Below are 25,008 nucleotides of genomic sequence, written 5' to 3'. Positions count from 1 at the left end.
CCTGCAGGACTCAATCCATAGGCGTGCCGCGGGGATTAGGGTGTGCCCAGGCACACCCGGCACACCCCGTGCGCACGCCTATGTTCCTCAGTCTGTGGTCCATATTTTTCTATCCCCCATCTCTCATTATTTCATACCAATCTCCCCTCTACCCATCACAATGTTTTACCATTTTAAATGAAATGCATCACTTTCATCCTTCTCCCACTAAGTATGTAATTACCACCTTCCCTTGCATATTCCCTTTTCTTCACCAATCTGTCTTTACTACCACTGTCCAATTTTTGTTGCACTTTCTTCTTCTAATATTTGCAATCCACTTGTCTATACAGGTGTTTTTTATCTCTCCTAAGTAAAATATCCTTTCAGTCTCTATCTTTTATGCAGTCTTCTCTAGTCTAGTCATTTTCGCACAGTCTTTTTGAGAGCTTTATCAGCACCACATCTCATTATATCTGTCTGCTAACTAGTTTCCCTTTCCTTTGGAAGGTGAAGAATCACTTTTATAAGAATTTTACAGTATATTAACACTAATGATTTTAGTTTATCTTTCGCGTACAAATATCATCGCACAGAAATATATATTTTTAGATATGGTACTTTATGTGGAACAAAATGTCTTAAACACCAAACTTTTTTTTAAAAGTGTGGATATGACCAGTTTTATTTTAAATTCAAGCTGTCATTATCCACCTTGGCTTAATAATGTCCTTTTAGGTAAATTCCATAGGATTAAAAAGAATTGCACCGATGAGTCAGTCTACCAAACACAAATAGGAAAAATTAAACAACAGTTGTAAGAGAGAGAATATAATAGAGCTTGGTTGCTTCATCTAAGTGTTGCTTCTAAGTGTGTGTGTGGTTGGAGATATTCTGGAGAGTTTTACAGAAGCTTCAACTGTCTAAGAGCTGTGCTAAGAGTTCTTTTTTACTGTTACAGGTAAGATTCATCTGTAGGAAAAGGTTACTGACTGCACAAGGTTTGATTTCCTGTTGGTAATTATAAGGCATTTGATTGGATTAGGTAGCTACTTGCTATTGATTGCTATTTAAATTATCTATTGTTTGCTAATAAGCAGAGGCCTACCCAGGTGTTAAACATTCCTAGTGGGAGGTGATTTTAGGAGTATATAAGGGTAGTTGTCATTAGCTTGGCTAATAGAGCTTGGTTGCTTCATCTAAGTGTTGCTTCTAAGTGTGTGTGTGGTTGGAGATATTCTGGAGAGTTTTACAGAAGCTTCAACTGTCTAAGAGCTGTGCTAAGAGTTCTTTTTTACTGTTACAGGTAAGATTCATCTGTAGGAAAAGGTTACTGACTGCACAAGGTTTGATTTCCTGTTGGTAATTATAAGGCATTTGATTGGATTAGGTAGCTACTTGCTATTGATTGCTATTTAAATTAGCTATTGTTTGCTAATAAGCAGAGGCCTACCCAGGTGTTAAACATTCCTAGTGGGAGGTGATTTTAGGAGTATATAAGGGTAGTTGTCATTAGCTTGGCTAATAGAGCTTGGTTGCTTCATCTAAGTGTTGCTTCTAAGTGTGTGTGTGGTTGGAGATATTCTGGAGAGTGTTGCTTCTAAGTGTGTGTGGTTGGAGATATTCTGGAGAGTGTTGCTTCTAAGTGTGTGTGTGGTTGGAGATATTCTGGAGATAACCTGGAGGTAATCCGAGGTATTCAGGAGGATAAATAAAAAGTTAAGGTTTGTTTGATTTAAATTATTCACCTCATTGGAATGGCAGACTTAGTTCAGTGTAATAGTTGCTTTGCATTTGTTTCACGTTCCACTTTTTGGAGGTTTGGTTGTTGTCTAATCTGTAGACAGTTCTCTATTTTGCGGCAGGAGATTGTATTTTTGAAGTCTGAGATTTGTAAATTATCTGGTAAACAAACTCAGGCTGGAACTGCTGCAAAGCCACTGCCGCAGAGACATACTAGGAATGGCAGATGGATTACTGTAGGATCTGGTAGACTTGGAGTTGTGGATAAAAGGCATATTGCACAGTCTGTTGCTCTACATAATTCATTTTCTGCACTTTCAGAGTGTAGTGGTGTCGTGGAGAGAGGCACTGAGGCTAGTGGTGTTGTGCAGAGAGGCACTGAGGCTAGTGGTGTTGTGCAGAGAGGCACTGAGGCTAGTGGTGTTGTGCAGAGAGGCACTGAGGCTAGTGGTGTTGTGCAGAGAGGCACTGAGGCTAGTGGTGTTGTGCAGAGAGGCACTGAGGCTAGTGGTGTTGTGCAGAGAGGCACTGAGGCTAGTGGTGTTGTGCAGAGAGGCACTGAGGCTAGTGGTGTTGTGCAGAGAGGCACTGAGGCTAGTGGTGTTGTGCAGAGAGGCACTGAGGCTAGTGGTGTTGTGCAGAGAGGCACTGAGGCTAGTGGTGTTGTGCAGAGAGGCACTGAGGCTAGTGGTGTTGTGCAGAGAGGCACTGAGGCTAGTGGTGTTGTGCAGAGAGGCACTGAGGCTAGTGGTGTTGTGAAGAGAGGCACTGAGGCTAGTGGTGTTGTGAAGAGAGGCACTGAGGCTAGTGGTGTTGTGAAGAGAGGCATTGAGGCTAGTGGTGTTGTGAAGAGAGGCACTGAGGCTAGTGGTGTTGTGAAGAGAGGCACTGAGGCTAGTGGTGTTGTGAAGAGAGGCACTGAGGCTAGTGGTGTTGTGAAGAGAGGCACTGAGGCTAGTGGTGTTGTGAAGAGAGGCATTGAGGCTAGTGGTGTTGTGAAGAGAGGCATTGAGGCTAGTGGTGTTGTGCAGAGAGGCACTGAGGCTAGTGGTGTTGTGCAGAGAGGCACTGAGGCTAGTGGTGTTGTGCAGAGAGGCTTGGTGAAGCCTAATAGAAAGCAGTTGTTGGTGGGGGATTCCATCATAAGAGGTGTGGAGATGGACAATGGTGGTCTTGTGAGGTGTCTTCCCGGAGCTACTGCTCACAGAGACAGGAGACGTATCGGTAATATTGTTAAGCAAGCAAAGCAGGAAGGGGAATTGGATGTACTTGTCCATTTAGGGACAAATGACTTGGCTTGCAATGAGGTTTCAGAGGTTAAGGAAGTTTTTAGTGTTTTTGCCAATGATATACGGCAGGTTGCTTCCACATTGTCATTCTCTGAAGTTCTGCCTGTGCATAACACTCAGAATGACAGGCGGATGCGTATTAGGGACTTTAACTTGTGGCTTGGTGAATGGTGTCGGGAGCAAGGATTTGGCTTTATTGCTCATGGTAGCTCTGTTTGGAATGGAAATAAACTGTACAAAAAAGATGGTTTGCATCTTTCTCAAAAGGGAACAAATGTTCTCAGTGAGCAGTTCAGAGGTTTTGCTAGGATGTATTTAAACTAGGAGGGGGGGGCAAAAGGGTGATAAAACATCAATCCAATTGTCCCCCAAAACAAGGACAGAAGGTGCCTGTAGCAAGTGTGTTAAAAAATGATAAGCTTAGAGTCATGTCTACAAATGCTCGCAGTTTAGGGAATAAGATCCATGAACTTGTGGCAATAATGGCAACTGATAGTGTAGATTTAGTCGCTGTTACTGAGACATGGTATAATGAGAAAAATGACTGGGACATAGCAATACCAGGGTACTCTTTATATAGAAAAGACAGGGAAGGCAAGAAAGGGGGAGGGGTGGCCCTGTATGTAAAGAATAGCATAAAATCTAGCCTAATAAAGGTTAGTGAGGCGAACATAGAGTCAGTTTGGGTTACGTTAGAATTTGGTAATCACACAGTAACTCGTGTAGGTGTGATTTATAGGCCCCCAGGACAAATTGAAGAGTTAGATAATCTACTAGTTGAAGAAATAGCTAAAATGACAATGAAGGGGGAAGTTATCATCATGGGTGACTTTAATCTTCCTGATATAAATTGGAAAACAAAAATAGCTACTTGTGCCAGGAGCACACATATTCTAAACTCCCTACTGGGATTGTCTCTAAAACAAGTCGTTGAGGAGCCAACTCGTAAAGAGGCCATACTAGATTTAGTGTTAACAAATGGAGATTTGGTATCAGATATTACTGTAGGTGAAAGTTTAGGATCCAGTGATCATCAGTCAGTGTGGTTTAATATAAGAACAGTGACTGAGTCACACCACACAAAAACAAAAGTTTTAGACTTTAGAAAAACAGACTTTTCCAAAATTAGAATATGTGTAAAGGAGTCATTATCAGACTGGAGCAATTTAAATGGAGTCCAAAAGAAATGGGATTATTTAAAAGTTGCACTACTGAAGGCAACAGAAAATTGCATTAGGCTTGTCAGTAAAAGCAAAAAATTCAAGAAACCACTGTGGTACTCCACAGATGTAGCCAAAATAGTAAAAAACAAAAAGTTAGCATTTAGTAATTATAAAAAAACCCAGAGTGAGGAAGATAGAATTACCTATAAGATTAGGCAGAAAGAGGCTAAGCAAGTTATAAGAGCTTCCAAATCACACACAGAAGAGAAAATAGCACAGTCAGTAAAAAAGGGGGACAAAACCTTTTTTAGATACATAAATGAGAAAAGAAAAGTAAAACAAGGATTAGTTAGATTAAAAACAAAAGAAGGAAGGTATGTAGAAGAGGATAAAGGTCTAGCTGACTGCCTCAATGAATATTTTTGTTCTGTATTTACAGATGAAAATGAAGGAAAGGGACCTCAGTTAAGAAAAAGGATAAATGAGTCATTTATTACACGTGAGTTTACAGAGGAAGAGGTTCTATTTCAACTGTCAAAAGTAAAGACAAATAAGTCAATGGGACCTGATGGAATACACCCAAAGCTATTAAAAGAGCTTAGTGGTGTACTAGCAAAACCATTAACAGATTTATTTAACCAATCATTGATAACAGGAGTAGTCCCAGAAGATTGGAAGTTAGCGAATGTTGTGCCCATTCACAAGAAAGGTAATAGGGAGGAGTCGGGCAACTATAGGCCAGTAAGCCTAACTTCAGTAGTGGGGAAAGTGATGGAAACCATGTTAAAGGATAGGATTGTTGAACATCTAAAAACACATGGATTTCAAGATCAGAGACAACATGGGTTTACTTCAGGGAGATCATGCCAAACTAATCTTATTGATTTTTTTGATTGGGTAACTAAAATTATAGATCAGGGTGGTGCAGTAGACATTGCTTACCTCGATTTCAGTAAGGCTTTTGACACTGTTGCACATAGAAGGCTTATCAACAAACTACAATCTTTGAGTTTGGATTCCAATATTGTTGAATGGGTAAGGCAGTGGCTGAGTGACAGGCAACAGAGGGTTGTAGTCAATGGTGTATATTCGAAGCTTGGGCTTGTCACCAGTGGGGTACCTCAGGGATCTGTACTTGGACCCATTCTCTTTAATATTTTTATTAGTGATATTGCAGAAGGTCTTGATGGTAAGGTGTGTCTTTTTGCGGATGATACTAAGATATGTAACAGGGTTGATGTTCCAGGAGGGATAAGCCAAATGGAAAATGATTTAGGTAGACTAGAAAAATGGTCAGAGTTGTGGCAACTGACATTTAATGTGGATAAGTGCAAGATAATGCATCTTGGACGTAAAAACCCAAGGGCAGAGTACAGAATATTTGATAGAGTCCTAACCTCAACATCTGAGGAAAGGGATTTAGGGGTGATTATTTCTGATGACTTAAAGGTAGGCAGACAATGTAATAGAGCAGCAGGAAATGCTAGCAGAATGCTTGGTTGTATAGGGAGAGGTATTAGCAGTAGAAAGAGGGAAGTGCTCATGCCATTGTACAGAACACTGGTGAGACCTCACTTGGAGTACTGTACACAGTACTGGAGACCCTATCTTCAGAAGGATATTGATACCTTAGAGAGAGTTCAAAGAAGGGCTACTAAACTGGTTCATGGATTGCAGGATAAAACTTACCAGGAAAGGTTAAAGGATCTTAACATGTATAGCATGGAGGAAAGACGAGACAGGGGGGATATGATAGAAACATTTAAATACATAAAGGGAATCAACACAGTAAAGGAGGAGACTATATTTAAAAGAAGAAAAACTACCACAACAAGAGGACATAGTCTTAAATTAGAGGGACAAAGGTTTAAAAATAATATCAGGAAGTATTACTTTACTGAGAGGGTAGTGGATGCATGGAATAGCCTTCCAGCTGAAGTGGTAGAGGTTAACACAGTAAAGGAGTTTAAGCATGCGTGGGATAGGCATAAGGCTATCCTAACTATAAGATAAGGCCAGGGACTAATGAAAGTATTTAGAAAACTGGGCAGACTAGATGGGCCGAATGGTTCTTATCTGCCGTCACATTCTATGTTTCTATGTTTCTAATCAGGAACTCCTAAATAGGTCAATTAAAAAAATTAACAACCTGGGTAGAAAAAACTATTACAACCTAGGGACAAAACAATTTCTGAAGATAATTGGAACTGTCCCCCTTTTTTTAACTATAGTTCACAATTCACACAAGTAAAACGAATCATACTATTTTTTTTTATTTTTTACTTAAAAATCCCACATTAGGGTCATTTTTATCCTCCAGACCAAAGATAGTTTTCAAAGGAGCTCCAATCATTAAGCAAAAAATAGTTCACAGCTTTCAAGCCCCTGAAACTAAAAAAACATTATTAAAATGAAAATAAAAAGGTTTTTATAAATGTGGACAATGCTATATATGCAAAACCACAGGGCCACCTTATGGAAAAATTACTAGTTCTAAATCAAATCAGACTAATAAGATTTACAATATTGAGGAATGTATCACCTGTCACTGTAACAGAGCTCCAGTACCCCGACCGAGTACCTCCGTGAAGTATGCTTCCTTGTAGCTATCAGGGACCCTGAAACACTTCAGACCCAGATGCCGAGGCTTGACTGGGATCACTTAGGGCCTTTTCCACCCTGGACCAAACACCAGACGACACATGGTGAAGGTTAAACAGCAACTCTTTAATGAAAATGGCACACATAGTTAAAGCCCCCAACAGCCTCACTTACATACAATAGGTTACATAGATTACTATAGTACAAGGAAGGGTGGGGTCAGACAATAGCAAGGGCTGATGGGAGATTGAGGAGAGACAGAGCAGCTAGATTAAACTGGTCTGGCAGTGTCCCTGGGACAACGCCCTGCTGGGGAAACAATAGGACAGGAAAAAGGGGGGAGGGGGAGATGCACAGACCAGCAATACATTCAACATACCCTGCACAAATAATAGGCACAATGTGACAAAACACAAAAGGAATTTGGGAGTCCACCCATAGTGTCTGTCTTCCATCCCCAGTGATGGTGACTACCGTCACATATCTCCCCCCCCCCCCCCCAAATTTAGACTAACCAGGTACCAGACCTCCAATCGGTCTGTGCCTGAGTTAGTCAGGTAATAAGTCCCAAAAAGTCCATCCATCCTGGCAGCCTTCTCGACAAAGTTCCACATAGTTTCTAAGTTTGTCCCGGTCGGGAGCATGGAGCCCTCATAGCCGATTAGTCTGTGGAAGTCTGGTTTGGGCAGGCCAGACTGGGCTTCTCGGTCACCCTGTGCCTCTAATAAGCACAGGGTGACAAGACATAAGAGGGGACTTGGAAGTGGAGAAAGGGAGTTCCCAGTGAATCTGCCATGGCCCCATTCCCAAACTCAAACCTATCCCCATATGACTCCACTCTTAGGGGGCCACTGTGACCCCCATAGACCCCAATAGCAGTTCTGGAACCCTGTATCTCCAACTCAGAATAGTTTCCAGCATATTTCTCCCCCTTCAGAAGGAGACCAATACAGGAGACCCCAGACGAGTTGTCTCTGAAGTTAGTGACTACATCCAGATCATCAAGGCCATCACCGAATCGGTACCCCAAACAAATTGCCCATGGAAGAGCAGCACTTACCCAGCCGACCTCTGCATCTACTAAAGCATATACCTGCCGATGTGTGCCCACCGTCCTGTCTCCCTCGATCTCTTTCAGCTGCTGGAGGGAAGGCAGGGTGGCTGGGCCACCTCTGACATGGGGTTGGGGATTGGAGCTCATTGTCCAGCCTTCCTGGGGACTACAGGCAGAGACCAGAGTCCCATCCATTTTTATTGGATAGAGATCCCCCGGGGCCATCATAGTCCTCACCCTCTGGAGGGTCATCATCTGCTAGAAATGAGTACTGCTGGACTGCATACCACCTTAAGGCCCGGTAAGAATCATCCAGTCACAATTATTTCTGTACCAGCTCCTCTAATTTAAACCCCCATTCCTCCAGGGGCTGCTCTCCCAAGAATTGCATCCGCAAATCAACTTGATCCCAAAATCGTTGCATAATGGTTGGGAGGGATTTTCCCTGGAGACAACAAACCTCCTCAAGAACATTGTTCCAGAGATCCCGACGGATCGAGTCCCGCCGGTCCAATTCACCCTTTGTTAAGAAAGGACCATCGTACTGGGAGAGAGCTGCTTGTAGCCTCCGCTGTAACTCCTCCTCAGATGGGGATGCTGCACGGGTGCTCGCTCTATCCATTTCCATGAATTCCAGAAAGCACAGTGGGATCCCAGTAGAGGCGCCGGTGTCCAGGGACGTTTCTCCAGCTGCTAGGAAGCCATCCCACCACTGCCAACCAATGTAACGGAGCTCCAGTACTCCGACCGAGTACCTCCGCCAAGTCTGCTTCCTTGTAGCTATCAGGGACCCTGAAACACTTCAGACCCAGACGCCGAGGCTTGACTGGGATCACTGAGGGTCTTTTCCACCCTGGACCAAACACCAGACGACACATTGTGAAGGTTAAACAGCAACTCTTTAATGAAAATGGCACACATAGTTTAAGCCCCCAACAGCCTCACTTACATACAATAGGTTACATAGATTACTATAGTACAAGGAAGGGTGGGGTCAGACAATAGCAAGGGCTGATGGGAGATTGGGGAGGGACAGAGCAGCTAGATTAAACTGGTCTGGCAGTGTCCCTTGGACAACGCCTTGCTGGGGAAACAATAGGACAGGAAAAAGGGGGGAGGGGGAGATGCACAGACCAGCAATACATTCAACATACCCTGCACAAATAATAGGCACAATGTGACAAAACACAAAAGGAATTTGGGAGTCCACCCATAGTGTCTGTCTTCCATCCCCAGTGATGGTGACTACCGTCACAGTCACTCAAAACAGGTAATATATTTACTGGAATGTGAGTGTGGATTCCAATATGTTGGACAAACCAAATGCATGCTAAAAAGTAGACTAAGAGAACATACTTACAATATTAATAGAAAATTTGAAACCCCACTCTATCTAAACACTTTGCTGGAAGCCGGAATGGTAATGCTAAAACATTAAAGTACTGTGGGATTCAGTTAGTCCACATACCATGGAGGGGAGGTGATTTAAGTAAAAACTCATCAAACAAGACATGATCTGAATTTATAATTTAAAATCTTTAGTTCCATTCAGATTAAATGTGGAACTAGAACTACTTAACATCCTTTGAAATATAAAACATAGAGTTTAGTCAATTCTATTTTAATAGTCTCTGCATGCACTAATTTTTTATATTTTTTTAGCATTTTATTATGCTTTTTCCTTTTTTCTTATAATATATCTTCTGCAGTTTTTGGGGGGTCTTTTTTTGGGGGGGGGGTCTTTCTTTTATCATTTGGTTAAATGGGTAATTTTCTATTTGTACTTTTATCATACATATAAATATTTTCTGTATTTTTTAGGTTCCCTTTTATCATCATTTGTCATACAATAGAAAGTGGAACACTGTGATAATCAAGTCATAGGATAATTAATTTTTTGATCATTTGTATATTTTTGATGTCCAAAAATAATTGGGTAAATGTGATATATAGTTATTGATCCTTTTCCTTTTCATTGTAATCTTAATTTAGTAATCTGTAATGTGTTTTTGTACCTCAAACTAATACTATAGATACTAACAAGGGTTAATAATCACCCTTATGTTCATATGTCATCTAAATAATTGCAAGCCAGTGCATAATGACTATTTCGGAAGACGTTTATCAACTTGAGAGATCATTATAACCTCGGGAGTTTATACATACAAAAACCGAATCAAGATCGCTAATATTTTTTTAATTAGAATCTTTTTTTATTAAAGTAATCTTCTATATTAATGTCTTTCTAACTAAGCAAATTCTCCACTTTCGATTACTATATGTATTTTTTATTTGTTAATGTTACTTAATACAAAACAATGATGTGCTCTTTTTCATTGTATTTTAATTTTATACAAGATTATCATTAAGAAAGTAGTGGCTTGTAATTAAAATGCAATAAGTAACAAAACGCTGAATGAATCGTCTGTTTCTCATATAATCATGCTCATAATCCCTTTTGAACAATTCAAACAAATATAACAATTGATGCTAAGATCATATTTGCATTGATCTCATTATAATTATGTATTCTATAATATGCTGTATGCTTATAATGTTTTTAAAGATGTTGTAGAAAAATTGTCTATTCAATTACATGTACTCAGATTTTATGTGAACCTTTCAATTACATTTATTTAAGTTGGCCATTACATGAAAAGCCCTTCCACAGAAGGGCATATGTACCTTTAACAAAAAATGATCGGTATTGCAATTGTACATGGTATATATATATATATATATATCAGAAGGGAAGGATACCTCACTATCTTGACAATGCCCGCCGAGTATGGGCGAAATGCGTTGATGAGCTGATGAAAAAGGCCTTCATTTAAGATTTTTAACCAGAACCAGCAGAATCTTCCAGTGGTGTAAAGTTACAGCGTCCCTCCATTTCAGATTTCAATACTGCGGCTTAAAAGGATTTCAGACCGGTCCAGTTGCTCAAACGGAGTAGTAAAACTCTTCTATCTATACACTGCCTATCTGCATGGACTGGACTTTTCAGTGGTTATTTTAATATTTCTTGAACCACTAGTCTTATATGTGCTAAAGTGTACTACCAGGGTTTTAACCAAACAAAATAAAACTACTTTTTTAATCCACCCTGTTTGCAGTATCCTTTTAGGAACATTGAACTATGGATATAAAGTATACTTTTACTCTTGACAACAACATCAAAGACATGGTTACTAACTTTGACACTTTATGACCACCACTGGTGGTAAAAAGACTTTGCACTTTATAATTTACGAATTTTCCTATTATTCCCTTTTTTTCAAACAACATTTAAGGGAGACCCTTTTTTTTCAATATTTGATTTTGAAGGCTTTTGGGAATTACCTCTTATGTGTTTAGCAGCTAAATATATTTTATTATATATATATATATATATATATATATATATATATATATATATATATATATATATATATTGTGACAAAAGTACTCCTTTCTCTTGGTACCTTGTCCTGGGATTGGGGTGTTACACACAGTCTTTTCAGGCTTTAGAGACACTTCACACGCTGGATGAGGTAAAAGGACTTGCTCTTTTATTGTGGCTCCAAAATTAATGCACAGTAAGGTATAAAGGTAACAAAAATATACAAAACAAAAGCCTTGCTCTTCTGAGCACTAACTAAACAAAATAATCAGCTAACTGGGTTGGATGGCTTGTCCATTTCCAGCAACTTCCAAAATGTGGAGTGGAGCACTGGCCCACCCTACTCTCCAAGTACTCCACCCCAGGGCCCAAATATACACATATTTAAAGTGCAACATTCATTATAACATAACACATTTCCCTGGGGCTAATTACACAAAGTAGGATCCTTGCAAAATCTGGGGAGGTATATAGATTCCCTCCAGCACAATTCCTTGCTTTCGGTCACAATATATATATATATATATATAAAAATTTATTTAAAGTCCCCAGCACTCACGTGTACCATAAGCCAATGCCGGGCGCCAGTCCAAAGCTCCAAAATGATAAATGATCCAAATGAAATAGGCTGCTCTCCGGACTTAAAAAATTCAATTTTTATTAAAGCTGATTAAAAGCTACGACCAACGTTTCGATCCCCGTTCGGGACCTTCTTCAGGGTCAAAATTCAGCAGGACAATACAACACATTACACATACTACCAATATATACCATTAATAATTAAGTAGATTACTCACCAAAAGTGTTTGCCGCCTAATCCGCCATCACCCAGTGTACTTCCGGGTATGCGCGCGCGTCTCTGAACGTGCCCCGCCTCCCGTTACGTGATCGTGCGTGTATTGCTACCTCGATCACCAGGAGCTGCGGTTTCTATGGTGATGATACACAAACGTGCAATTTACATGAATCGGATGTGCTCCCAATTCCAAATACTATAAGGGGAACATAGTTTAAAGTGCTAAAGGGTGCTCCCAATTCCAAATACTATAAGGGGAACATAGTTTAAAGTGCTAAAAGGTGCATAATATGTATGAAAATAACCCTTAGATTCTTATGGTTATTAAATATAAAGTGTATAGACTTATTTAATCTAAAGTGCTTAAATTGAGTATCTAGCAGCCAATATTAATATATAAAGTGCCCAGTGCCAAAAAAACTTCAAAATCAGTGCTTAAAGTGAACCACACTAAAATTAGTGCTGCCAAATGCCATATAACTAATCCCTATGGTACATAAATTTATAATTATTTAAATACTATACATACATACATATAAGTTAAAAGCATTACAGTTAAAAACTTTTTTTAAACTAGCTGGTTATCCTACAGAAAAGAGTGGTAAGAGATATTCTCATTCAGTCCCAGAGGTGACACAGTATTCAATTGATTAATCCAAAACGCCTCTCGTTGAAGCAACAATTTGCCCCTATTGCCCCCTCTCCGGGGGGGAGGGATGTGGTCTATCCCTATGAACTTTAGGGATGCCAAAGGATGCTTTTTGTCCAAAAAGTGTTGTGCGACGGGTTTATCTGTTTGTCCATCCCTGTACGCTAACCTTATGCTTGACCGGTGACCCCTGATCCTCTCGCATAGGGGTGTTTCAGTCTTGCCCACGTAATGTAGACCACACGGGCACACCAATTTGTAGATTGCATAAGGAGTTTTGCAGGTAATGGTGTGTCTTATCTCATAGACCTTATTGGTGTGTGGGTGGTTGAACTTTTTTGCTGTAATCATGTGCCCACAGGTCACACATCCTAAACATCGAATGCACCCCCTTATGTTGTGTTTGTCCACTTTGGAGTAACTTTCAACTGGGTCAGTATGCACCAACATGTCTTTGAGGTTCTTGCCCCTCCTATAGCATATCAGTGGTTTCTCCTTAAAAATCCTGGGCAAACTTTCATCCAAGGCGACCATCCTCCAATTGTCTTTGACAATCGCTGTAAATTCACTTGAGGTATTATGAAACGTCATCGGGAATACCATCCTCTGTACGGGATCCTTAATGGTAGGTACCGGAGCCATTTTAGCTTTCAACAGTGCCTGTTCCAACCCCCGACGGTCATAGCCTCTGTCCAGGAATTTTTCAGTCATCGCCTGCAATTGTAACTCAGCTTTACTCATATCTGAATTGTTGCGTATAACTCTTTGGAATTGCGCCTTAGGAATGGATTTTTTCAACGGTACTGGGTGTGCACTGTCTGCATGCAGTAGAGTATTACGATCTGTCGGTTTTGAAAATAATGTATGTTGTATTGCCTCAAATGCAAATGTAAGTTCCAAATCCAAGTACTGTACACTAACTTCACTAACATTTGCCGTGAATTTGATAGGTGTTTGCAATGAGTTGAGCTGCTCTATCATAGAATGTGCCTCACTGCAAGTACCTCTCCAGATTATCAGCAGGTCATCTATGAAGCGGTAGTAGCCAATAATTTTATCCTTGTACGGAGTCAGAATATGTGTTTGCTCGTATACGTACATGTACGCGTTGGCGTACATAGGGGCCATGGCTGACCCCATCGATGTACCCGCTGTCTGTAAATACCACCGATCCTCAAATCTGAAGTAGTTATTATACAGTACCAGAGATAAAAGTTCCAATGTAAATTCAATCATAGGGCCTTGATAAACCGTCGAGTCGCATAACACTTGTCGCATAGCTTCGATTCCATCTATGTGAGGGATGGCCGTGTACAGGCTGTTAACGTCCATGGTAATGAATATAGGAGGTTGGTCCCCAAATTCCAATGTCTGGATTCTACATAAGAGGGTCTGTGTGTCCTTGATGCAGGTATCCAACTCTTCCACAGGTCCTTTAAACATATAGTCTAACCACTGTGCTATGGGCTCTAAAATGCCCCCTATGGCGGACACAATGGGACGTCCCGGGGGATTCTGCATACTCTTATGGATTTTCGGTATACTGTATATGATAGGAGTCCGGGGGTGTTGCTTGTTCAAGAACTTATGTAGGTCTAGACTGATATATCCAGCTCTGAGGCCCATATCTGTAACGTCACTGATCTTCCTTTGTATTTCTGCAGTAGGATCACCTGGCAAGGGACGATAAGTCTTCAGGTCTTGGAGTTGATGAAACAAATCCTCTGCGTAATCTGTGTAATTCATAAGGACTACGCCGCCGCCTTTGTCCGCTGAGCGGATAACAATGGTGCGGTCTTTTGATAGACTGTCCAGGACTTGTCGCTCCTTTTTACTGATGTTATATCTCTTTTTGTGCCGTTTAGATATTACTTCTTGTGTCATCTTGGATGTAGTTGCCAAAAATGTCCTAATGGAAGGTTTATTGGATTGTGGATCAAACGTGGACTTGGATTTAAATTTTAAATTTTAAAGTTTAACTGTAATGCTTTTAACTTATATGTATGTATGTATAGTATTTAAATAATTATAAATTTATGTACCATAGGGATTAGAGTTATATGGCATTTGGCAGCACTAATTTTAGTGTGGTTCACTTTAAGCACTGATTTTGAAGTTTTTTTGGCACTGGGCACTTTATATATTAATATTGGCTGCTATATACTCAATTTAAGCACTTTAGATTAAATAAGTCTATACACTTTATATTTAATAACCATAAGAATCTAAGGGTTATTTTCATACATATTATGCACCTTTTAGCACTTTAAACTATGTTCCCCTTATAGTATTTGGAATTGGGAGCACATCCGATTCATGTAAATTGCACGTTTGTGTATCATCACCATAGAAACCGCAGCTCCTGGTGATCGAGGTAGCAATACACGCACGATCACGTAACGGGAGGCGGGGCACGTTCAGAGACGCGCGCGCATACCCGGAAGTACACTGGGTGATGGCGGATTAGGCGGCAAACACTTTTGGTGAGTAATCTACTTAATTATTAATGGTATATATTGGTTGTATGTGTAATGTGTTGTATTGTCCTGCTGAATTTTGACCCTGAAGAAGGTCCCGAACACGGACCGAAACGTTGGTCGTAGCTTTTAATCAACTTTAATAAAAATTGAATTTTTTAAGTCCGGAGAGCAGCCTATTTCATTTGGATCATATATATATATATATATATATATATATATATATATATATATATATATATATATATATATACATACAGTTTTTATTTTCATAACTTCTGAATTTTGCACTTTTTTGATTGCATTGTTTTTAGTTTTCCTTTCCTACTCGACTCTATTTAAGTGTTCCCTCAACGGTCATTTTAACTGTTCTCTCGTTTCTTATTCTCTCCTTCTTCTGTGCATGTCACATCTTGTCCCCTGTTTTTCCTGTACAATTATACCCTCTATACTGTCATCACCCTACCACTGTCTCTTGACTTATCCCACCTTTGTCCTACCCTTTCCCTGTCCCCTGGTTTATCCTAAGTATGTACCATGCTTCTGCCTCCTCACTACCCATTGTCCATGATCTCTCCCTTCACTACTGTGCAATCTGTTCTCTGTCTTTTGTCATTTCTTGTATACCTTGATCTCTCCCTCGTCACTAACAATTTCTCTGCTCTCTACTTTCTCTACTATTTGCTCTCTTGTTATGCTTATTTTTCTCTACCTCTCACCACCTGTGTCCTATGCAGTTGACTCCCTCATGCACAGTCATCATTCCTCTTCCTTGCTATCCCTACTTTCTGTATAACCTCCTTGGCTGTGTTCCCTATCTGCCATTTCTGTACCAAATGTGAGACATGATTGATCCCTCTTCCCCCACCTGAATATTCAACAAGACTCTTTGTGTTGCTTTTTCATCTCTCATCTGTGTCCCATGTGCCACCTACTCCCTTCCCACACTAAACTCTTCTTCCTCTCCTTCCTCTGTGTCCTGCTTGCCCCTTATACTTTCTATGCTTCAACATGTGTGATTAAGAGTTCTTTGCAGTAAGTGTGCTGTGCCAGTCCAATGAGATCTTCTGATCACTCCACAACCATGGATCTGCACAGCATCTCCTATGATCCAGTGTTCCAGTGGATTACTTATACCCTTTAATTTAGATTTTGCCTTAACTGTGTAAGATTGAAAACTCAATTTGCAAAATGTAGACCAAAATAATTAATATATAAGTCAAGTTTAACATTTTACTCCAATTTTACGGTAAACCTAAGTATATGTTTATATTTGTAATTTTACTTTTAAGATAAGTGAAGAACTTAAAGAGAGCCTCAATCAGACTATTGTAGAAGATTATGCAAAGCTTGGAAAAGAATACATTACAGAAGCTATCGATCATTTGCAGGAAGACGTAAGATTTATTGCCTATTTATTGTGACAAGTATTGCTAATTACAATACCCCTGCTCTATACTGTGCCTGTTACTCCTCTCCCACGTTTAGTTCCTCTTAAGCCATATAACTGATATTTTCTTTAGACTGTGCATATCTTTGCTTCTGTTGCCAAGATAAAACTGCCTTTCATATCATCATGCCACTTTGGGCATATATTTCATAACAAAACAATAATAATCATTAAGTGTTCTTTCATGGCAAGACCACTTACTATTATCTCACATATATATTATTATTCTTATTACAGCCAAATTTACCACCCTAATTACTCACACAGTTTTTACACTACATAGACAGTAATATACCAAAATTTGCGGATTGTTCCCGATCAGTGTGCTATTACTTTGTGGAACGTTTCGCCGAATGGTTCACGAAATATCGTCGTTTTTGTGGCAAAATTGGTCCCATAGGAATGAATGATGGAATGTTCAAAACTAGAGTGGAGCTGACAAAAGCTAGAGTGTGAGCTGAAAAATCAGGACATGATTTCTAAACTGCCACCGAAACTCCCTCATTTTCACGCCCACTTACACAAATCTTATATCAAAACGTTCAGCTATCCCTGCTGCCACTAAAAATGTCCACAGCTAAACCATAGTCCTGATAGTTTTCCCAATATGACCATTTGTTTGCAACTCACGCCGTCCATTGACATTCATTGAAACTCCACTCTAGCCACCTCAAACTTGAAGGGCAATTTCTAAACTGCGACTGTGCCTTCATTTTTAATATTTCAGAGACACACTATGCATCAACATGTAGATCTGGGTCTTGTGATTCTCACAATATAAAGATCTTCGCTGTAGAATTTATAGTTTTTAAAACTTCGACCGCTTGAAGATGGCAACTGCCAGTGAAGTGAGCAATTTGGAGCAGTTTGTTTTTAACCGCTCTTCTCTGCCCTTGCTGTAGAGTGAGTTGCCATAGGAACCCAGGTGTGTGAGCAGCCAGCAGAGTGTTCCGGAACACAGAGGCTGCTAGATGAAACACATTCTCTAAACTGCTGTCATTCCTACAGTTTTGATAACACAAAAGTGAACACTGTCACATTTAATAAATATATTTCCATGTTAGTCAATTCGTTATACCTGTAACAAAAAAGCAGTAACATACAATGTTACAACAATACAGCTAATCAAGGTTTCATAAAGTCACTCTGCCCAGTCCAACCTTTCCACAGTTACTCCAGCCACTCCAACCACACAACAGTTACTCAAGCCACTCCACCCAGTTACTCCGCCCACTCCAGTTGCAGACTACTGGTGGAGGCAAGAACACTTCACACAATTTCCCCAGAAATGTTAGCTTTTCTAGTTTAAGAAATTATCACGGAGTCCCAACCTACTGGAAATGTAGAATCCCACAAACAGAGGTTCTAAATAGACATATTACCTGTTATTAGAGTGACTGGACTTAACATAATAAAAATAAAGACATGGTCAGTAATAGCAAAGGTCAGGATTATAGAAATACAGATCAACTAAATAACAAGCCGGGTTAGGATTCCAGAAATAATCAAAGTCAGAAACAAGTCGGGTAAGGATACCAGAAATACACAAAGTCAAATACAAGCCAAAGTCATTATCAGTATACCAACTATATGTACATATATTTACTATAAGCACTAAACGTATATCAAAGCAGCAATCACGCTAGGGTACTGAATAATGGCCCAAGTTAGCATTATATAGACATATAGACATTATACAGATGTTCTTATTGGTCCACGTCATCTCTGCAAAATGATTAATAATGGGGTGGCCTAGATGATATGGTCACTTTAAGGGCGGGCGTGACGTCACTTCATTCAAACATATAAGGATGCACCATTCAAGCTTGCAGCATCTGAGGGAATGCATGGAAGCGCTGCTGTTAATCAGGAGGGGGAGAGGTTCGGCGGTGCCAATGGTAAGTATAATGCTATTTCCCTGTTCAGTTCGTGCCACCGCGTCAAACATTTGGTCCGCGCAACCTGAGGAGGGGAACAAAGCAACCATTTGTAGCGTTCAACTTGCTCAGGCCGACAAGGGGAGCGGCGTGGGTATGTGAAGCAGGTAAGTTTGCCACAAAAATGTATGCTAAATTATTGATTTTTAAAGGGGATAGCCTAAAACTGGTAAGTTGTCATGTATTGTATATTTGGATAATATAAGTAGTGTAAGACAGCATAATGTTCATTTAACACAACACAATTAATTTGTTATTCCCAGTAATGCAAGTAATTATTCTACTAAACAAAGCATTGTTAAAAGGCTCATTTTCTGCCTTTCCTTGCTCAGTTTAGATGCTGTGGCAGTGATGGCTATGCAGACTGGAAATACAGTTATTATATCAACTCCACACAATCCAGTGGTAGAGTGGTACCAGACAGCTGCTGCAAGACTCTCACCCTATATTGTGGGAAGCGGGATCATCCTTCTAATATATTCAAAGTGGAGGTAAGTAGCCATTACTAATGTTAGAATCTGGATCATTCTACTACTCATATATTTAAACTGGTGATACATTTGACAGCAGCTGCTTAAAAAATGTCCAAGGGGTTGTAACCAGTTCTATTATCTGTGTATATAACAGTAACAGTCTCATTACTCCTCTCCTCTCTCTACACAGCACAGATTGCTTACTGATTAAAATTATGTATATCTGTTCAGCAGCCAGGACAAACTGCTGTGTATGTGCTGCTGGGCATCTCAAAGTCTGTGGTCATTTGTGGAAGATGACCAGTCCATGGATAGATCTCACATGTGCTCACTGTGCTCTAAGAGTGTACCAGTCATTTCACCCATTCATTTATAGAAGGCTCTTTTGAACTGACTACATAATGACAGCAGCGACTATACCCTCTCCCTACGCATTCACTAATTCTATTCACATTCTCCTTCCTTCATGGCTTTACAGAGGAAATATTTACTAAGATTAGATTTTCGAGTGAAAGGTAACATTTGTCAAACTGAGACAAATTTTCTAAGTCAGATGTTTCCTGTTCGGCTACTTTGGCCTTGAATTCAAAATTTACTTTGAATTCTCACTACCTCTTTACGAGTGCAATCAGAACCCTAGACAACATCTCTGACCTCTACATTCTGCCATGTCTCTTGCTGTTGTTTATCTGTTTTGTCTTTCTGAAGTCCAGTTTATGTCCTCCAGGGCAACTTTTTATTTCTGGGGAAAGCTAGGGCACCTCATGTTCTCCTCCTGTTTTACCTTTTAACCCTGTGTCCTGTCCGCACTGCCTGTGGTTGTGTATGTTTATGCTCCACTGACAAACACTATGCCACACACATAAATAACTTGACTTAGAAGCAGGTGTCGGAATTTAACCTCCTATCAGTGGTGTATCCTGGTTTTGTGCTGCCCTAGGCAGGACAAAACTCAGGCGCCCCCCTCCCGCCCACGCCACCCCCACCCAACCCTCCCCCCCGCCCGCGCCACCCCCACCCAACCCTTCCCCCGTCCCGCCTTCTAAATACACACACACATTCACTGACAAATACGCATACACTAGGTAACAGAAACACACACACACACTAACACACACACTCACTAGCAGATACACACACACACACTCACACTAACAGACACACACACAGTCTAACAGACACACACAGTCTAACAGACACACACAGTCTAACAGACAAACACACTAACATACACACACACACACACTTACAGACACACACACACTAACACAAACACTGACACACACACACACACACACACAGACCCACACACTAACAGACACACACAGACACACTAACAGACACACACACACTTACAGACATACACAAACAGACATACACACACACAAACAGACATACACACACACAAACAGACATACACACACACACAAACAGACATACACACACACTAACAAACACACACTTACAGACACACACACACACACACTAACAGACACACACACACACAGACACACACACACACACACTAACAGACACACACACACAGACATACACACACACTAACAGACACACACTTACAGACATACACACACACAGACACACTAACAGACACACACAGACACACTAACAGACACACACACACTTACAGACATACACACACACTTACAGACATACACACACACAAACAGACATACACACACACAAACAGACATACACACACACAAACAGACATACACACACACAAACAGACATACACACACACTAACAAACACACACTTACAGACACACACACACACACACTAACAGACACACACACACACAGACACACACACACACACACTAACAGACACACACACACAGACATACACACACACTAACAGACACACACTTACAGACATACACACACACAGACACACTAACAGACATACACAGACATACAAACACACTCACTCACTCACATATTTAATACATTTTTTTTTTTTTTTAATTTAACCCCCCCAGCCTCCTTACCTTTGGGAATGCTGGGGGGGGTATCTGTCTCCCTGGTGGTCCAGTGGCTGCTGGGCAGTGCGGGTGGGTGGGCGGGCGGCGAGGGAGCACTTCCTCTGAGCTGTCTGCTCAGCTCCCTCGCGCGCCGCAAAGTGATGCTGGGAGGCGGAGCCGGAATATGACGTCATATTCCGGCTCCCAGCCTCACTCTGCGGCGCGCGAGGGAGCTGAGCAGACAGCTCAGAGGAAGTGCTCCCTCGCCGCCCGCCCACCCACCCGCACTGCCCAGCAGCCCGCCGGCCGCCCAGCATGCCTTGTTAGCCGCAAGGCTAACAAGACATTTGCCTTGGGCATTTGGGGGCGGCTTTTTTTGCCGCCCCCTGAAAAATGCCGCCCAAGGCAAATGCCTTGTTTGCCTCGCGGCTAATACGCCCCTGCCTCCTATCCCATTACACACTGTTAACTTAAGGTGACAGGCATGTTTACTGATAGTAGGCCACTATTTGCTTCTGCCTGCTAGTCCAGACAACCTCTCGTCCTTCTCCTCTTCCTACACTTTTCTCCACGCTATGTCACTTAGACTTCAGTCACTCCCAACCAGTTTCTCAACCTGCCTAGCTTGGTGATTATGGTGTCATTATAGTACAGTTTAATAACCTACAGTTTATCAACCAATCCGGGTCCAGTCAGTGGTGTATCCTGGTTTTGTGCTGCCCTAGGCAGGAAAAAACTCAGGCGCCCCCCTCCCGCCCGCGCCACCCCCATCCAAACCTTCCCCCCGCCCGCCCCCACCACCCCCACCCTTCCCCCGCCCCGCCTTCTAAATACACACACACACATTCACTTACAGATACGCATACACTAGCTAACAGAAACACACACTCGCTAACAGAAACACACACACACTTACAGACACACTCACACTCACTAACAGACACACACTCACTAGCAGATACACACACTCACACTAACAGACACACACTAACAGACATACATACACACACACTAACAGACATACACACACACACACTAACAGACACACACTAACAGACATACACACACACACACACTAACAGACATACACAGACACACTAACAGACATACACAGACACACTAACAGACATTCACACACACTCACTAACAGACACACACACTGACATACACAGACACACTAACAGACATTCACACACACACACTAACAGACATCCACAGACACACTAACAGACAGACACACACACACACACACACACAGACATTCACACACACACACACACACTAACAGACATTCACACACACACACAAACAGACATTCACACACACACACACACTAACAGACATACACACATACTCACTCACTCACATATTTAACCCCTTTTTTTTTATTTAACCCCCCAGCCTCCTTACCCTGGTGGTCCAGTGGCTGCTGGGCAGTGCTGGCGGGCGGGCGACCGGCGAGGGAGCACTTCCTCTGAGCTGTCTGCTCAGCTCCCTCGCGCGCCGCACAGTGAGGCTGGGAGGCGGAGCCGGAATATGACATCATATTCCGGCTCCCAGCCTCACTGTGCGGCGCGCGAGGGAGCTGAGCAGACAGCTCAGAGGAAGTGCTCCCTCGCCGGCCGCCCGCCCGCATTTGCCCTGGGCGTTTGGGGGGCGGCTTTTTTTGCCGACCCTGGAAAATGCCGCCCAAGGCAAATGCCTTGTTTGCCTCGCGGCTAATACGCCCCTGGGTCCAGTATCACATGCAGTTTCCCTCTACTCATTCCCTGGAAGCACTCAGCTGACACTCAGACAATTAGTACAGTCCTATTTGGCCCTGTTTTGCTAAGTAGAGCAATCAATTTTCCTGCAGGTAGAATACCACATGCATGGTACAAGGCCTCAGAATGCATGCATGTGTTCTGGACCTTGAGATCCATCCAATCAAATAATTCACTGCATGACACATTTGATTGAACTATGTAAAGGGAAGAAACGAGGCAAAGTAACATCGGACCGGGTGTAGAAGAACTTGACCCGGCGCTGGGTTCCAAGTAAGTTTAGTCATTTTTTAAGGGTTTTTTTTTTTTTAAGCTGAAAAGAAGAGGGGCATGGACAAGATACTAATGCTCAACAGGGCTTTATAAAATAAAGTTAACCCCTTAAGGACACATGACGTAAATATTCCGCCATGATTCCTTTTTATTCCAGAAGTTGTGTCCTTAAGGGATTAATATAAAAAACGGTTGGAGTAACCTTTTAATGCTACCAACAGGCAGACGCAAGATCTTGGAACAGAATCAATGCATTATAGTGGTAGAAGACTGATAAATAGCCAGATAGTGGCTGAGTGACTGAAACATAGGAGAAATAAATAAAACTTCCTATCGTCAGTACCGTCATCAAACAAGAGCAAAACCATATATGTCATAAATCAGCAACAAAGAAGAGGAAGACTGAATACAGCCCTCGTTTGTACCTATGTGTCCACTATTGGCCAGAACTTTCCTATAATAGGATTTTTACAAGTCTGACCAGTGCTGTAGCTATTGGTTGTTGAAAGCTATATTATGCAGCAACGACTGAAAATGGTCAATTCACAATATTAATTCACATTGTTTTTTTATGGTTTCTTACAGAAAGGATGTATTACCAAACTGGAAGATTTTCTTCAGGAACATCTTTTGCTTATTGGGGCTATTTCAGTGGGAATCGCATGCTTTCAGGTAGTAACATTTTTTTATATATATAAATTTCAGTATTGACGAATGAAATATATTTTCCTAAGAAAATATTATGGGATACTCAACATATGGTTCAGATGTTGGTATGCCTCTGCCAAATGTTGATTAGGGAACCGGAACAGAAGATCAAGCCAAATTATATATATTTTGTTGTACTTTTAAATAAGTATTTTGGTTCACAGATTACATGAATAAAGTAACTAAAAGAGGAAAAAAAGAGAAGAAGCAGTAGCAAAAAAATGTATATTTATTACATTTACTATATATATATATATATATATATAGAGAGAGAGAGAGAGAGAGAGAGAGAGAGATTTTATTTTACTACTGCTACTGTTTTCCCTCTATTGCTCATTTCTCACTTGATCTGTGAAAACCAGCATTTAGTGGCTGTACCCTAGCCATCAATCATCAATTTGTTTCACGCAACAGGTGTAATTTAGAAAATTGACCCCCTGAATAAGTACATTTTTCCATTAGTCCATAATTCGGTTTAATTTCAGCTGGAAATTTAGAAATTGTGCAGAACACTTAACCAGCCCAAATTTGGCTGAATAGCAGTTTGATCCGAAATAATTCTCCAAGTCTATTCTCCTGCGGTGTCGGGCACTTGGTTTGTGACAAACTGTTTAGTCCACCCATGGGTGTACTGCTTGTGTAAGGTGTGCAGGTATGGGAGACTAATATGTCAAAGGTGTTAATAATGGACTAGAATAAAGGGTGGTTAGGATTGAGTTGCACAGGAAAGAAAGTCTGTAGATTAACAGCATATTAACAGGTGTGCTACTTAATAAGGAAATGTGTTCATTTATTACGTTATCCTAAAATACAGATATTGATAAGGCATAAAATTGGACAGTGTCTCTTGTATATACGCAATAATTTTCATTCAAAGAGTTAGGGGGTTGTAGGTGTCACAGAGGTCTTACTCCAACTTATTAGATAAATGTATAACCAGGCCTTAGAGTGGCCAGATTTAATGTTAATACCGATAAAGACAGAGTCAAGAATAACCAAGGCCAGGGATATAGAAGTACAGATAAACGGAGCCAGGTCAGGATACCAGATATACACAAGGTCAGAAAGAAGCCGGGCCAGAATACCAAAAATACACAAACTCAAATTCAAGCAAAGGTTAATATCAAGTTATAACAAGAGAGACTTACTGTGAGGACTAATGTGTATCAGGGCAGAAACCATGATAAGGCAAGGAACAAGAGTCCAAATATTTTTTATATAGGCTAACAATAATTCTGATTGATAATCTCTGCAACTCCACAATTATTGATAATGGGGTAGTTTGGAT

At 41.0% G+C, this 25,008-nt stretch overlaps 1 protein-coding gene across 1 annotated transcript in view; it reads left to right on the top strand.

The window, feature by feature from the left end:
• Positions 1–25,008, top strand: part of LOC134602671 (tetraspanin-11-like) — a 235,443-nt gene that overhangs the window by 157,078 nt on the left and 53,357 nt on the right. The window contains exons 5-7 of the mRNA XM_063447794.1: positions 16,426–16,530; positions 18,853–19,011; positions 23,598–23,684. Of these exons, the coding sequence (XP_063303864.1) occupies positions 16,426–16,530; positions 18,853–19,011; positions 23,598–23,684 (351 nt within the window). The remainder of the gene's footprint in view (positions 1–16,425; positions 16,531–18,852; positions 19,012–23,597; positions 23,685–25,008) is intronic.

Source organism: Pelobates fuscus, chromosome 3 (assembly GCF_036172605.1).
Source record: "Pelobates fuscus isolate aPelFus1 chromosome 3, aPelFus1.pri, whole genome shotgun sequence".
NCBI classification, from domain to species: Eukaryota; Metazoa; Chordata; class Amphibia; order Anura; family Pelobatidae; genus Pelobates; species Pelobates fuscus.
The sequence above is the reverse complement of the archived record's forward strand: the minus strand, read 5'-3'. Positions and strand labels throughout refer to the sequence as shown.